This window comes from Nannobrachium achirus (assembly GCF_963921795.1).
Source record: "Nannobrachium achirus genome assembly, chromosome: 16".
Lineage (NCBI taxonomy): Eukaryota > Metazoa > Chordata > Actinopteri > Myctophiformes > Myctophidae > Nannobrachium > Nannobrachium achirus.
The window spans coordinates 36,357,042-36,371,465 of NC_137823.1; the positions used below are offsets into that span (position 1 = coordinate 36,357,042).

The 14,424-nt window shown below is 42.1% G+C and overlaps 1 protein-coding gene and 1 long non-coding RNA gene across 2 annotated transcripts in view; one reads left to right on the forward strand and one right to left on the reverse strand.

Annotated features, from left to right (window-relative positions):
* Positions 1–239: 239 nt before the first annotated feature.
* Positions 240–14,424, reverse strand: part of pak5 (p21 protein (Cdc42/Rac)-activated kinase 5) — a gene marked incomplete at its 5' end in the record, with an annotated part of 94,633 nt that continues 80,448 nt past the window's right edge. The window contains 3 exons of the mRNA XM_080744501.1: positions 240–462; positions 1,312–1,446; positions 12,792–12,917. Coding sequence (XP_080600627.1) covers positions 307–462; positions 1,312–1,446; positions 12,792–12,917 — 417 coding nt within the window. The 3' untranslated portion in view covers positions 240–306. The remainder of the gene's footprint in view (positions 463–1,311; positions 1,447–12,791; positions 12,918–14,424) is intronic.
* LOC308300645 lies at positions 6,417–8,143 on the forward strand. Its single transcript, XR_013962847.1, has 3 exons — positions 6,417–7,063; positions 7,888–7,952; positions 8,047–8,143. It is a non-coding gene; the product is annotated as an uncharacterized lncRNA (long non-coding RNA).

The following is a 14,424-nucleotide window of genomic DNA, read 5'->3' on the forward strand; positions in this document are numbered from 1 at the left end:
AAGTTTCATTCTTTAAAGATATTCCTCGAGGCTAAATCTACGTCACGGTTACAGGTGTGAGTGGTCTCTTTATTTATTGAGTGAGTTTTTCTTTTTCTTTTCTTTTTTTTGGTGGTCGCGCCACTGCTCGCTTGCTCGGTGGTTTCGGTTGGGTGAGAGAATACACCGGCATCATGGTAGTAGTAGTAGTAGTAGTAGTAGTAGTAGTTGTAGTAGTAGTAGTAGGAGTAGTAGGAGTAGTAGTAGTAGTGGTGGTGGTGGTGGTCAGTTCAAGGAGGTTTTGGTGCAGTGGTCTCGCCAGACAGGTCAGCGGTGACGATAGTGTCTCATCAGGGGGACAATGCAGGATGGGGGTCCGGCCATCTTGAGGAAGGGGTGCTGCAGGAGTTCCTGGGCTGTGGCTCTCTGGGTGGGCTCCCTCACCAGCATCAGATCCAGGAAGGCCCTTAGGACCGATGACACCTGGGAGGGAGGGGGCAATCGGTTTACCTCAGTGAGTCGCACATACAATATACATTTGTTTCACAAGCTCTGTTTTAAACTTGCCTACGCATCCTTGTAGTTGTAGCGTTGTGTTTCCTCTTAAAGGCACTGAGCTCTGGTAAAATGCTATAGTGTAGCTATAGTCTCACGTATGTCAGATGATCGGAGAGCTCAGCCTACAATTACGTTCAATCTGAATTCAGTGTACGTAGGGGCTATAACTGAGTGACAGAACTGGAGACAATTCAGGGATTTAAAATAACAGCATTGCAGAACCAATGCAAAGACATGATACTGAACATGATATGGACATGATACTGACCATGATACTGACCTGATACTGACCATGATACTGACCATGATACTGACATGATACTGACCATGATACTGACCTGATACTGACCATGATACTGACCATGATACTGACATGATACTGACCATGATACTGACATGATACTGAACATGATACTGACATGATACTGACCATGATAGATACTGACATGATACTGACCATGATACTGACCATGATACTGACATGATACTGACCATGATACTGACCTGATACTGACATGATACTGACCATAATACTGACCATGATACTGACCATGATACTGACATGATACTGGCCATGATACTGACCACAATACTGACATGATACTGACATGACACTGACATAATACTGACCATGATACTGACACCCACTTTTCTGATACACATGGAGTCACCTGCAGCTTCTGTTCTCCTGAGAGTGAGGAGTTTCCTCAGGAGCTCTGCTCTCTGCTAAACAGAACCCCAGAGCAGCCTGCAGTAGTGTGAGTTGTGTGTTACCTTGTGGGATTCTTTTAACCTCGGGGGAAGGTTGTCTCGTATTCTCCTCATGGCCTGTAGAGGGGGCTCATTGAAGTACGGGGGCTCCCCGTCCACCATCTCTATTACCATGATGCCTAAAGACCAGATATCCACCTGCACAGACACACACACACGCGCGCGCACACACACACACACACACACGCCCACACATTCAGTTATTCAGTACAGGTCTGTCTGTCTGTCTGTCTGTCTTTCTGTCTGTCTATCAATCAGTCTATCCATCCATCTATCCATCTATGTGTGTGTGTGTGTGTGTGTGTGTGTGTGTGTGTGTGTGCGTTTGTTTTTGCTACTTCGTGGGGACAGGCATCTGACAACACAGTCACCTACAGGGGACCCAAAACGGTGTGGGGACCCAAAACCGCGTCCCCACACCGTTTATCGTTTAAATCGAGAGTAAGCATTGCTGACATGCCTGTTGAGCTCCACACGGTTTTTTAGAAAAGTCCCCACAAAGATAGAAAAACATGAAAAGAGTGTTTAAGGAGTGTTTACTGAATCTCCCTCTACCTCCCCCCATTGACCAAACCAATGCAACTGCAGATCAGTGTGTTAGCGCTGCTTTCACACTCCTATAGCCAATCATATGGCGTGCTGCCTATCACGTGCCACTTTAGCCAATCTACGTGCAGCATTCAGCAGTGCATTTCCACAACAAGGAAGTAGTCTCATGGAGGAAGGCAGGAGAAGAGTCTACACAGCATAAGGTAATCTTTCAAACGATTTGGTATATTTGTTTGTAACACAGTGATGTTAATCTATATATAATATAAAGTCGGAAAGAATGTCCTGTCTATCTGCAACACTGCAAGACAGAGAGCATAGCTGATGGATGCGACATCATGCGATCATTGAGGCACAGAGCAGTAGGCTACAGAGGCACACATGGGTATGGTACCATACCTTGATTACAGGGGGAAATAATAAAATGTACTTCTTAAAATAAATCCATCGTGCATGTAGCTAATAGTTTGGCAACATGACTGGTGTGTTGCATGCGTGCCTTCACGTAAAAGACAGTCATGTTGCCATACCTTAGCTTTTGCTGAACTGACGCCACTGCACTGGCGAGTGCAGTGCAGCGCAGCGCACTCGCTCATTGACACCAGCTGAATCTGATTTTGTTGATTAGCTGAGACGGGGATGGGCAGTAAGCAGCTGGATGTGTGGAGAACTCACACTAAAACTGGGCTGTGGTGTGTTTTGCAATGTTGTGTGTGTGTGTTTGTTTTTGCTACTTCGTGGGGTGACTTGTCCTGCCAGCTTTGTAATTAGCATGAATTTGGGGTTGAATAAATGGAGTCTGGTGTCAAGGCTAGGATGATTGATAGTGTTTGATAGTTAGGCCAGGGGTCTTCAACAGGGGGTCCGCGATCCCTAGGGGGTCCGCGGAGGTACTGCAGGGGGTCCGTGAAAAAAAAAAAAAAAAAAAAAAAGATTAAAAATGTATTTTAATTTTTTACATTTATGTTAAAAAATAAATCAAGATTCTATCCATTTTGAATAGCTTTAATACATGATTACTATGCAATTGACAGATTGCTGATATAATTGACATTGGTTTTCAGTTAACCCATTTAGGCCTGAACACAATATGACGCAATATTTTATGCTTTAAATATAATAGCAGAAGAAAAATAGCAGATATACAAGCTCACAGCGTGGCACCGAGTGCAGCGCTGTGAGCTTGTAGATCTGCTATTTTTGAAAAAGTCGTGAAAATGTGTGCAAATCTTTGAATATATTTATTTTCAAAGCGAACATTTGTAACTCAAATATTGCTTCTGGGTGGTCCCTGGAACTAGATATTTTGAGATGGGGGTCCGTGGTCAAATAAATATCATTTTGGGGGTATTATGAGAACCACTGACATAGTAGTCTCTCAAGAACAGACTAACTGAGCTCCAGTGAAGTGAAAAGGACCTTTTCTTTGACAATGACTGGCCAGATTGCTGACATAGAAACATAGGTTTTTCAAAAAACCTTAGGTTTCAAAAGACACTTATAGAATCGGGTCAAAATTCTAATTTTCACGATTTTTCAAAAATAGCAGATCTACAAGCTCGCAGCGCGGCACTCGGTGCCGCGCTGTGAGCTTGTATATCTGCTATTTTTTAATATTTAAAGCATAAAATATTAGCGTCATAATGTGTTCAGGCCTAAATGGGTCAATAAGTAGTACGTTTAGAAATGGTAGTGGTAATAAGTATGTTTGTCATACTGGCACAGTACCGACTCGAGTGCCGCGCTGCAAGCTTGTAGATCTGCTATTTTTGGAAAAGTCGTGAAAATGTGTGCAAATCTTTGAATGTACTCCATAAAAAAGCCTGAGATGCATTGTTGTCACATAATTTGACACTTAGTTTCATATGCAGACATATTAGCACAGATCTTTATAATCCTAATAAGGAGGACATACACAAGATATTTCTTTATGCTCTTTTAATACCAGGTTGTTGAAAAAGATAAGGATTAATAAAACAAGATAGGCCTTTCTGAAACGGTCTAGTGCAGTGGTTCTCTTGACCTTGTACCAGTGAACAGTATTGTCATGAAACTTCCTTTTCCTTCCAATAGATTCTTCAATTAATCAATAAATAAACCACTAGGGGGGGCCCAAGTAGCACCAGTGGTACATGACATGTGCCAAAGGTTATTATAGATTAGTGTTTCTCAAGCTGTCAAATTTGAAGGTCCTTGACTCCTTAACTCTGACAGTGTATTGTACACATGGAACCAAGCAGACAGACAGACAGACAGACAGACAGACAGACAGACAGACAGACAGACAGACAGACAGACAGACAGACAGACAGACAGAGAGAATGCCTACTGGTAAATCAAACCTGGTATCTTCACGCTGTGTTGGGCTCTGTTAAGGCAGTGTTTCACAAACTTTAGAATTCCAATGTCTCCCCTACTCTGAGTACATTTAACCTCTCATCATGAGACTTAGGGTTCATTTGGTTCCATTTGTACAATGTGTTATGTGGTTGTAGATCTATTATTTTTGCTAGCCTATTTGATCTAAACATAATTGATCTTTTCTCTTTTATATAGTTCTTGTGAGCTTGCTTCATCTCTCTCAGAGCGAAGGGGTCCCTGGCCTGAAAACTTTGAAGACCCCTGTTTAACCCATTCAGGCCTAGAGTTATTGAATGCTTTAACCAGTGAAAAATAGCAGATATACAAGCTCACAGCGCGGCACTCGGTGCCGCGCTGCAAGCTTGTAGATCTGCTATTTTTGGAAAAGTCGTGAAAATGTGTGCTAATCTTTGAATATATGTATTTTCAAAGCAAACGTTTGTAACTCAAAATTTGCCTCTGGGTGGTCCCTGGAACTACATATTTTGAGACGGGGGTCCGTGGCCAAATAAATATCAGTTTGGGGGTCCTTGACATGAAAAGGTTAGAGAACCACTGACATGGTAGTCTCTCAAGAACCGACTAAAGCCTGTATCAGAGTGTACGGTGGAGAGCTATCCACCGCAAATTTGAGGTGGAAAGCTTTCCACCTCAAGTCAGAAAATAAGTGCAGGCCATCATAGTACGCCACGGTGGAGTCCTATTCACCGTGACTGACTAGTCTAGATTGACCAATCAGTGAACAGGGTGTAGAGCCTGTCTGTCTGATAGTAAAAACAGAGAGATGTGTTGGGACTCACGGTGTAAAGCTCTCCACCGTGAGGAATGATGTAACGTTGTAGTTTCATGACTCAAAAAGACTTGAAAAGACTACACCGCGGTGTAAAGCCTTCCACCGCGGACCCGACTATGATACGGGCTTAACTGAGCTCCAGGTGAAGTGAAAAGGACCTTTTCTTTGACGATGGCTGACATAGAAACACAGGTTTTTCAAAAAACCTTAGAAGGTTTCAAAAGACACTTATAGAATCGGGTCAAAATTCTAATTTTCACGATTTTTCAAAAATAGCAGATCTACAAGCTCGCAGCGCGGCACTCGGTGCCGCGTTGTGAGCTTGTAGATCGGCTGTTTTCACTACTTGGGTCTGTAACTCAAAGCATACAAATGTAATCAAATGGACCCTTATGGGTATGTAACTGTGTACAAATGTAACCAAATGGACCCTTAAAGCTATCGTATGTAACTGAGTGTAGAGATGGACCCTTATTTACCTCTGAGAGGGTAGAAATGGAACCAAATGGACCCTTATGAGTTCCATTTTGTACACTGAGTTAAATAAATGTTGATTTTACAATACATGTTGGGGTCTGGTATAGAAATTCCATTAAATGGGGGTCCGTAGCCTAGTGCAATTTAAACTGGGGGTCCTTGAAATCAAAATGGCTGAGAAGCACTGCTAGAGCCATGAAAGTCATGGCATCTTTTCAAATGGGGGTCCGTGGGCTAATTTGGGGGTCTTGACATGAAAGCTGCTCTAGCTGTTTAGACTGTTGCAACATCAACCATTGAACAGCCCATACATCCAAACAGAAAAGTCTGATTGTAATAAACAACATTAAACTCACCAACATTTCAGCAATAGGCTATAGAAAGCTTGAATTATCATTGAATTATTCTCTATCTACAGTGTTTGTTTGGTAAAATCCTTTGTAGAGATGTTATGAGTTAATTTCTGTCAAGAAATTCCATGCAGGTGATTTTCTTCTTCTTTTTTTCTGAAGTGTTGGGAGTTTGAAGTGGGAAATCAATGGTCCTGCATACCACATGCACTGCATGTTTCTAATTGCACATAATGCAGGAAGCCACTATTCTGTTTGGATTCATGGGCTGCCAATAGTATGTTGCAACTAGATTCAAGATATTAAAACAATCTAGAGTTGCAATTTGCAGCTAACTAAAGCTGCATGTTAACTGTTGTAGCTGAGTAGAAAGTACAATATTTCCTCCACTGCTGTTTAGTGATGGGATGTAATGAAAATGTCATTAATTCAGCGATGTGTGCTATTGTCATTCTTTTTACTCTAATAGGTCATGCCAGATTCTCCCACCGTAGTAATCTATCTGCCTTGGAATACCTGTTTCTCTGGTCACTGCGAGGACTCTTAGACGGTATGTATAAGCTATGTTAATATTTATATATTATGACATTGTGAGGTTAATACTAAAGCATCAATTAGTATGCAGCATGTTAACTTGGCCATTGTCAAATAATTAAAGCTGTCTCACAAATGTATTGGAGTAGAATGTACAATATTTCCTTCTACCTTCTCCCTCAGACAAAAGGAAGTAGTCTGTGATCAACCACACGTCTCCACAATCAGGAAGATGGCCAGCCCTAACTTTGTTCTAGATCTTTGATCCAACTCTGAATTCCAACTCAAAACCTTTAAGATTTTAATGCATCTTGTTATCTCCCTCTTTCTCCTCATCTGTGTGTACGGACGAGGCACCAGCGGTTGACACCGCAGAAACCCCGGCGTCGGAGCTGATCGAGGCCGACACAGAGCTGGTGGCCAGGCCGAGCGACCATCAGTTGTAACCACGAGCACAACGGCACCGTCTACCAGGTCACCATGGAGAAGCTAGACCTCGGCTGGCCCTGGGGAGGCGGCGGTGGCGGAGATGACAGCAGCCAGGGCTGTGCCGGGTGGTGGACGGGGGCCTGGTGGGCGAGGACTACACCCAGCGGGGCAGGGTGAACTGCACGGACACGCTGGACATCAGCCTCCAGCTGACGGAGGTGGTGGAGGAGGACCACCGTGCTCCTCACCGTGCCCAACCCAGGTGTGATGTCTCGCACACACATGCACGCACGAACACAGTGGTACTCTAAACTTTGAAATTTGAAGGTCTCCCCTTAACTTTGACAGCGTACACATATTTGTACACTGTCAAAGTTACAGACATGTAAGGGTCAATTTAGACTCCCATAAAGAAATTCCAGGGTCTCTCTAGAACCTAGTAACCACTTGAACTCTAATGTTCATATTCAGAGAACTTTAGCCAAAAATAGCAGACCTACAAGCTTGTAGATCGGCTATTTTCGGCAAAGAGGTTTGGTGTAGAGGGGAAAAGGAGCACACTAAATACAGCGTGAAAGGTCAAGTTTATTAAGTATTGACGGTTCAAGTGGTTAAATATCTGATAACACAAATTGACATGAATCCAAAATACACTGATGATTGTGCTGTCAAACGATGAAACTATATGGAATCTGGGGGTCCCTGCTTCATCTCTCTCTCAGGGGAACTTGGACTGAAAAGGTTGAAGACCCCTACCCTAGAGTCCCTGAAATCCACTTTGAGAAGCACTGCGCTAACCCATGCCACGGACACACACGGATGCATTACGCTGCCCCTGAAACTTATAGTAAAGGTGCTAACCTAGTAAGGCTGGACTCAAAATATCAGATATCGGTATACAGTATAGTGCAGGGGTGCCCAAAAGGTAGATCGGATCACAAAGGCTGTGCAGGTAGACCATATAACATGCCACTAATATAAAGTTTTGGAAATCTCAATGGAAATTTGTTGTGGCACAAGTAAAGCATGCTCGCTGACATACATGTCCTATGTTCCTAATCTTTAACTTGTGTTCTTTTTATGTAGACCACAGTTCGAGCCAGGCACAGACGGTGGCGCTCACACGTCTGCAGTTTGCGAAAATGATCAAGGTAAATCAACATTTCAGGCATCAAGAAAAACACATCTCTCATTGTCATTAGGGGATATTTCTTAATGTTCATTTTTTTATGTGCTCCAATCTAGAGAGAGACTATGTGGACAGGCACACCAGTGGCGTCCGTATGGGTATCCTGGAGATCGTGGCGTTTCAAGGAGGCCCAGACTCTGCTGAAAGCTGGAGGATGAAGTGGACGTCGCCGGCCATCCAGATGTTCGAAGTGCCTTCGCTGTGTTTGTCCATAATGCTCTCCACAGAATATCCTCCAGGTTGGAAGTACTTCTTTGAGACTGTGCAAAGCTGTTCCTGTATCTGGATCGGGCCCGGCTCCATGGGGGGGCCTCAGGGGGCTTTGCCCCCCGAGTTGCAAGTTAGGCCCCCTCAGTTTATATTCTAAATGACGGTCAATGCGTCCATCAGAAACCCCCTCTCACATTGGAGCCCCCTTTCGCTAACGCGCTGGTGCTGCCTAGTTCCTGTGGCCAGGGGGGACTCCGACTGCCGGTAAATCTCAGTCCAAATGATGGTCAATGCAATTGACCGTCCATCGGAAGCCCCCCTCAATGGAACCCCCCTCTATCACACTGTATGACGCTGCACAGCGTTCGGTGCACCCAGGCGCGCGGTTTATTTGTACAGTATATGTACTATAAATGGATGGACTGTCAAAACAAGTTGTTATTAGTTAGAATACATCACAGACCCTTTCAAACGAGAGGGCACTTGTGAGTAAAGTTGGCAAGTTGTTCAACCACTAATTAACAACAATGCACGCTCATTTTAAGATGACAACAACAAACATGGACGCAACACTGGTCTGTCGCATCCAGTCAGATGAAACACGGTGGACAGCTGGACACGTTAAACGTTACCTTGAATGGAATATATATATGAGGAGCAATTATGTCAACTTCCCCAAAAGGCTCTCCTGTCCTATTAAACCAGACGCTGGGACAGCATCCACTGCTTGTATCCACAATATAACTTGTGAGTACCTATCCTAATGTATTACCTTAACATGTCACGCCAATGCGCAAATGGTAATGTGGGTACAGTAATTAATATACAGTATTTGTTGTGCAAGTTGGTCCTAACATTTGAGTATAGCCTATATGCATTATGTTCAGACAGTTCAATCCAAAACATAATGCTTATGGTTGTGTAAGGCTGCTTTTATACGGACCTGGTTGTCATTAATGCATACAGATATCTATGAAAGGTCTTTTTATTAGATGTCTGGTAGATTGTAATCGTGCCAGGTCACGCTGACCAGCAGTTTAAAATACTAGCACGATCTCTGGTAGACCTACCGGTACAGTATATCTTTAGAAGAAAAAAAAAAGATAGATATATATATGTTTTTTATTATAAGCGACTTTGGTCTTGTTTTCCTGTCTTGTTGCCAGGTTTGCTTATTATAAGAGACTTTGATTTTGTTTTCCTGTGTAGTTGCTTATTTGGCATTGCTTTCAAGATTAATTCTGAAACTAGCTGATGTAATAGAGCTAAAGGGTCTTTTGGGCTTGTTTTCATAGACCTGTTCAGTGTTCACTTGTTTCCCTCACAGAAAATAAATGTTGCAACTCTCTCAGTGAGAGAAAGTGAACACATTGCATATTATATAGCTGATTGATTGATTGATTGATTGAATACATTACTCACAGTTGGCAGATTGTACACTTAAATGCTATTTAATGGCACTCCGTTTTATTATTTATATCAGTTATTGTGTTGTTAACCAAATTAACTATAATGTTCAGTAAACAGTGAAACACCAGGCATGGATTACAGACAGTTTGGTATAGTTTAGTGGGTACACAGCAGAGGAGTTGTTCATATGAATGACTGGCATGATGCTGATGGTAGCTGGCATGAGCCCGACTCATGCGCACCGGGCGGGCGGGGGGGGGGGGGGGTTAACTTGCCCCCTCACAATTTTCAAAAGCCCCCTTAGTCATTTCATCCTTCAGCCGGCCCTGATCTGGATGCTGGAAAATCTTCAGCACGCGTTCAGACACTGAGAACCACATTTTCTCAGTATTGGAGGAGACAATGTTTTGGACCTGATGTTTTGAAAATGAATCTCAGACATCGACATTGAACTGAATGACTGAATGTCTCAGGTCTAGGTTTGTTTGGCGTTGATTTACCTGAGCGGTCATAACATTTGGATCATCTTCCCAAAGCAAAAAACTGCAGTCCTTAGAGTATCATCACTCGTCTGTGCCGGTCTACATACAGTTGGAATTTGATTACTTAAAATAAAAGCTCAATATTTTTGTAAATTTTGAAAAATAAATGGTGGTACCTGTAAACCAAAAATATGAAGAACTGGACATGGTTTTAGTGGACAGATACAATGATACTTATACACTTAAAGTTCTAGACATCCTGTTTAGGTTTAAACTAAATGTCTTCCCAGAAAATAGAAAGTCTACAAGCTCACAACATGTCACAGGCTGCGCGTAGTGAGATTGTAGCTGCTATTTTTGGATTTTCTCTTGTTTTATTTATTTTTTGTAATGGATGTGCTGTTTGGAGTCTCAGATACTGAGAGCTTTATAGGTTGCATATTGCCTTACCCCCAATGCCTAAACTTCAAAGGCATTTGATTTATTTGACCATTTCAAAACACATTTTAAAGTGATGTTCATTTTAAAATGTCTGTTTCTGCATAAGGGGCAAGGCCATGGAACCAAACCATGAAATCAAAGGTGTACTTATTATTTGTTTGACGCATTCATGCTGTTTTGAGGTTAATTACAGTGCAATTTATTGCTGCCTTTGTTGATTATATTTTTGTACAAGTAAGTTTGTAATGGCTTAATTTTAATTTGGGATCCTCAAATGAAAATGTTTGAGAACCACAGAGACTTGAGAAACACCTGCACTGAATTTATGGTTTACCTAGTTTAATTATTGTGAAGATATTGAACATTGTCACTGGCACATGCAGAAAATGCAAAAAATATAAATGTTTATAATTTTATATAAATAAATGTAAATTTATATAAATTGTCTCAATTATTTCTTAATGTAAAATAAATAGTTTTAATGGCTAAATAACCAGTCCTAGTTGAATGAACATATTACACAAGTGACGATAAATAATTTGTTTCAATTGGCTGAATATAAGTCAACAGAGTATGTCGTTCACTCAATGTAAAAAATTTAATTGCAATTGGCTGAACTTTAAGCCAGCAAAGAGTTTTTCGTTCTGTCAACGAATAAGTCAACGAAGAGTGTTTCATTCTGTCAATGTTTTGAACTTCAAAATTGAGTCAACTCGAAAACCGACTCGCAACAGGTTGCCGAAAGATAATCAATTGGACCAATTTAAAAATTTTATCAGTGTACAATGCTTGCAGTCCATAGGGTGGTTGTAATCCATTCTCTAGCCTTCTATCGCAACAGTACACAAGTCTTTTGTGCTGTCTTCCCACATTTTTTGTATTTCTTCCTGTAGGCATGTTCCTAGTGTAGCCGAGTGTCTCAACCTCAACCTGATGGCAGAAATATCTACCTTGAATCATTACTAAGTATAACTCATTAACTTGTCTGTGGGTACTGTACCATAATGAATCATGAATGAATGATTGTTTGATACAAGCAAACTGACAACTTCACTCTCTGTCTGGTCTGTGCTTTACTGAGCAAGTTTTCTACTGGTAGTTCATTCTGAAATGGACAAACCTTTTTGTCCAGTCCAGTCCAGTGTTGCTCGACGAGTCAGTAAGTTGCCATTTTAATACAGCGGCACATGACTAAGTTAGTGATTTGATCTGACCTTCATCATGCTTTGTGGCGGTCCCAAGACCAACACAGTCTATCTCTGCAGTCTGTCAGGGTGAATAACTGATCTGGATACTCTGGTACTTGTTTATGGGGGTTGAACCAATAGTGACCATGATCAATTATTAGACTCAAGCTTCCTCATACTCAGACAGAGCTGGGCAAGACAGCTTTCTCTGTCAGTGGCCCAACTTCGTGACATGATCTCCAAACTCTAAAACGCAGCTCCCTGACCTCCCTGGTGTCCTCAGGAAGACATTAATCTGAAAGTGTGTTATGGTGTCCCCAGGAAGACATATCTGAAAGTGTGTTAAGGTGTCCCCAGGAAGACATATCTGAAAGTGTGTTATGGTGTCCCCAGGAAGACATCTGAAAGTGTGTTATGGTGTCCCCAGGAAGACATCTGAAAGTGTGTTATGGTGTCCCCAGGAAGACATATCTGAAAGTGTGTTATGGTGTCCCCACGAAGATGGTTGTATCTGACGTCCCCACGTGGGACGACCCAGTCAGATCTGGGAGAAAAAGTATTGAATTTTGATAATTTAAAGTCAGAATCTTGTTCCTGATTTTTTTCTGGTCATGCCTGATTTTTTTCAGAGCTGTAGCATGTCTAGAAAGGGGGGTCCCCAGGAGGGACGCTGTTGTCTGATTGTCCCACGATGTAGCAAAAACAAGTATGTGTGTGTGTGTGTGTGTGTGTGTGTGTGTGTGTGTGTGTGTGCGTGGGCTTGCAAAGCTATCTTTGTGGGGACCTCATGTCCCCACAAAGATAGTACAATCCAGGGAAAAAAACATGTGGGGACAAATTAATACGTCCCCACAAGGTCTTTAGGGGTTAGGTTAAGGGTTAGGGTTAGGGTTTAGGGTTAGGGTTAAAATGAATGGAATGTCCCCACAAAGATAGTAGACTATGTGTAATGTCCCCACAACATAGCAATTGCAAACCTGTGTGTGTGTGTGTGTGTGTGTGTGTGTGTGTGTGTGTGTGTGTGTGTGTGTGTGTGTGTGTGCACACGTGCATGCGTGCTGTGCCCCTCACCTCAGTGCCATAGGGTAGTCTGGAGATGACCTCCGGTGCCATCCAGTAAGGCGTACCCACCAGTGACTTCCTCTTGGGCACTTCTTTGGACACTTGGGCACAGAAGCCAAAGTCGGACAGTTTGATCTGCACAGAAAGCACACGTCATGTCACACACGTCTCATGTTCCTCTTTCACACTCCACCACCGTACAAATACATGCATCAGCATAGACTGACTTTCCTTCTTAACATACATGTTATACCAGGGGTCTTCAACGTTTTCAGGTCAAGGACCCTTTAGTTGAGAGAGAGATGAAGCAGGGACCCCACAACCTGTTCATAGATTCCATATAGTTTAATTGTTTGACAGCACAATCGTCAGTGTATTTTGGATCCATGTCAATTTGTGTTTTCAGATATTTAACCACTTGAACCGTCAATACTTAATAAACTTTCACTCTGTACTTAGTCTTCTCTTTTTCCCTTTTTAGCCGAAAATAGACGATCTACAAGCTCACAAGGCCTCGCAGCGCGAGGCGTTGTGAGCTTGTTGATCTGCTATTTTTGGCTAAAGTTATCAGAATATGGACACTAGGGACACGAATTGGTTAATATAAAAAAGGAGAAAAAAAACTTTCTATCACTCAAAGATTTGGAGGACCCCCTGTAGTAACTGCCCCTGTTGAAGACCCCTGTGTTATACCATCCTCATATTGTTAGGGTTAGAGATCCGGGTTCTTGGACTAGAAGGTTGCTGCTTCGTGTACAGAGCTGTTATTGGTGAAATATATATTTTGTTGAGTACGAAAGCAAAGATACAACATATCGCCTCTATTTGGTGTAAATCTCATCGTATGTCCAAAAACCTTTACCTTTCAGGATTCAAATTCAAAAATACCAAAAGCAGCAGATCTACAAGCTCAAAATGTGTTGCTTTGCAGCGCTTTTCAAGCTTGTAGATCTGCTACTTTTGATACTTTTGTGTGACGCTGTAGTGTAGGATAATCAAGTAGGCATTAATAATTGAAAATACACAAAAAACATAAACATGGAGATTTCTGCCTGACAGCAACGATATATTATGACATCACAAGAACATACAAAAAAAACATACTATACTATATCCTATATTAAAATTGCCTAGTAAAATAAAAATGCTATAGGCCTACATGTCTATACTAAGAAAAAAAACACATGCTACTGTATGTTGTAAAAAAAAAGAAAGTAATACTAGGTTTCAAAAAAGGAAAAAGAAATGACACGTTGGTATTTCCATTAGATAGATGAAGTAAGGAACTGACCCTTGGCGATGAAGAGGTCTCACAGAAGACAGTAATCCCCCGTATTAGCAGTTAATTATGCTTCAATTAATCACGTTTTATCGGCTCGTTAGGAAGGCGTTAGGCAGGATTTAATTACTGTGGCCTACATGGTAATTGATGATGATGAGTTTCTGGTGCTGGCTGTTTGACGAACAGTAGGGCTGGCAGCCGCAGCGAAGGTCAGCATGTGTATGGGTGTGTTGGGGTGTGCGCGCGCAAATGAGTGCATGTTTGTACATGCACTCACACACTCGAGTGTGTGTGGCAGGGCTCCAAGACACTGAAATACACTGCATTACTGTGGTAACTAGAGTGTACACATCTACACAG